This window comes from Perkinsus marinus (genome assembly GCF_000006405.1).
Source record: "Perkinsus marinus ATCC 50983 genomic scaffold scf_1104296951172, whole genome shotgun sequence".
NCBI classification, from domain to species: Eukaryota; Perkinsozoa; order Perkinsida; family Perkinsidae; genus Perkinsus; species Perkinsus marinus.
The window spans coordinates 1-1,065 of NW_003209378.1; the positions used below are offsets into that span (position 1 = coordinate 1).

Below are 1,065 nucleotides of genomic sequence, written 5' to 3' on the forward strand. Positions count from 1 at the left end.
CTCGTGTGCTAGTGGTGCCATGTGCGAATGTTCATGCTCGTAGCATGCATTAGGAACCACTTGTGTTACCTCAGTAAGAGTAGGCCGCATTCTCAGTTCGATATTGCGAACCTTCCACCAATGAAACGCGATGCTGAGGATCTGGAACCAGAATTCGGTATGAATTCGGATAATGAGTCAGCTGAGGCCGGTCAGCCACAGAAGAAAATGCGGTTAGATGACGACAAAGTCCGGAAATGGAGAGAGACGTGTTCAACACCGAGCGGAGTGCCTGATGAGCAACTAGAGATTGTGCAGCATGCTTTAGAGCTATCATCAAGTACTCTGGATATCGAGCTCAAACCAGAGTCATTTGTCGCCTATCCTAAACCTGGGACTGATGATGCGCATAAATACGGGTTATAATCACCTATGCTGATGAAAATGTTTGAGTGCACTGCACTGTTTTAGGTACTTGCAGAATTGTCCTCCAGCTAGCCTGCTGGGATCTGGAGAGAAAGGCCATGTGAAAGTGCTTATAGTGTGCGCTAGTGCTACCAGGGTGAACGAAGTTGCGAAGGAACTCGAGAAAGATTGCGGAATTCAGAACTCTAAGATAGCACGTGTGAGTGACTCTGGATAACTTGCTGGATATCCGATGGTTAATGATGTTGCAGGTAGCATTTACTGGAAGAGGAAGACGTAAGGAGCAGAAGGCTGCTCACGAGCTGGCCTTGCAGAAGGCTACTCTATGCGTGACCGTCCCTGGACGATTGACGAGCATCACCGAACTCGGAGAGGTAATGTGTTAGGGTAACACGACTGTCAATGGGTAGGTCTACGGATCGCTTCACCCTTCAGCTGGAGCTGATTATACTGGACATCAGCACGGACGTCAAAGGCCTCAGTCTTCTCTCACAGCAGCAGTCCCGTGATTCGCTGCTTGAATGGTTCACTTCTGACGCGGCAGCGGAGATACGGCAGCGGATCGCTAAGGACGACACCGCCATAATGCTGTTTCTAACTCAACGTTACCAGGTTATATTGCTTTGTGCGGTGTTGGTCATCGGGAACCCTGAAACTGAA

At 49.2% G+C, this 1,065-nt stretch overlaps 1 protein-coding gene across 1 annotated transcript; it reads left to right on the forward strand.

Moving 5' to 3' along the window:
- Positions 1–120: 120 nt before the first annotated feature.
- Pmar_PMAR000629 (hypothetical protein) lies at positions 121–914 on the forward strand (the record flags this gene model as incomplete). The annotated part of the gene is made up of 4 exons (XM_002777707.1): positions 121–398; positions 451–604; positions 657–779; positions 816–914. The coding sequence occupies 4 exons, from the start codon at positions 121–123 to the stop codon at positions 912–914; spliced, it is 654 nt and encodes a 217-aa protein (XP_002777753.1).
- Positions 915–1,065: the final 151 nt, after the last annotated feature.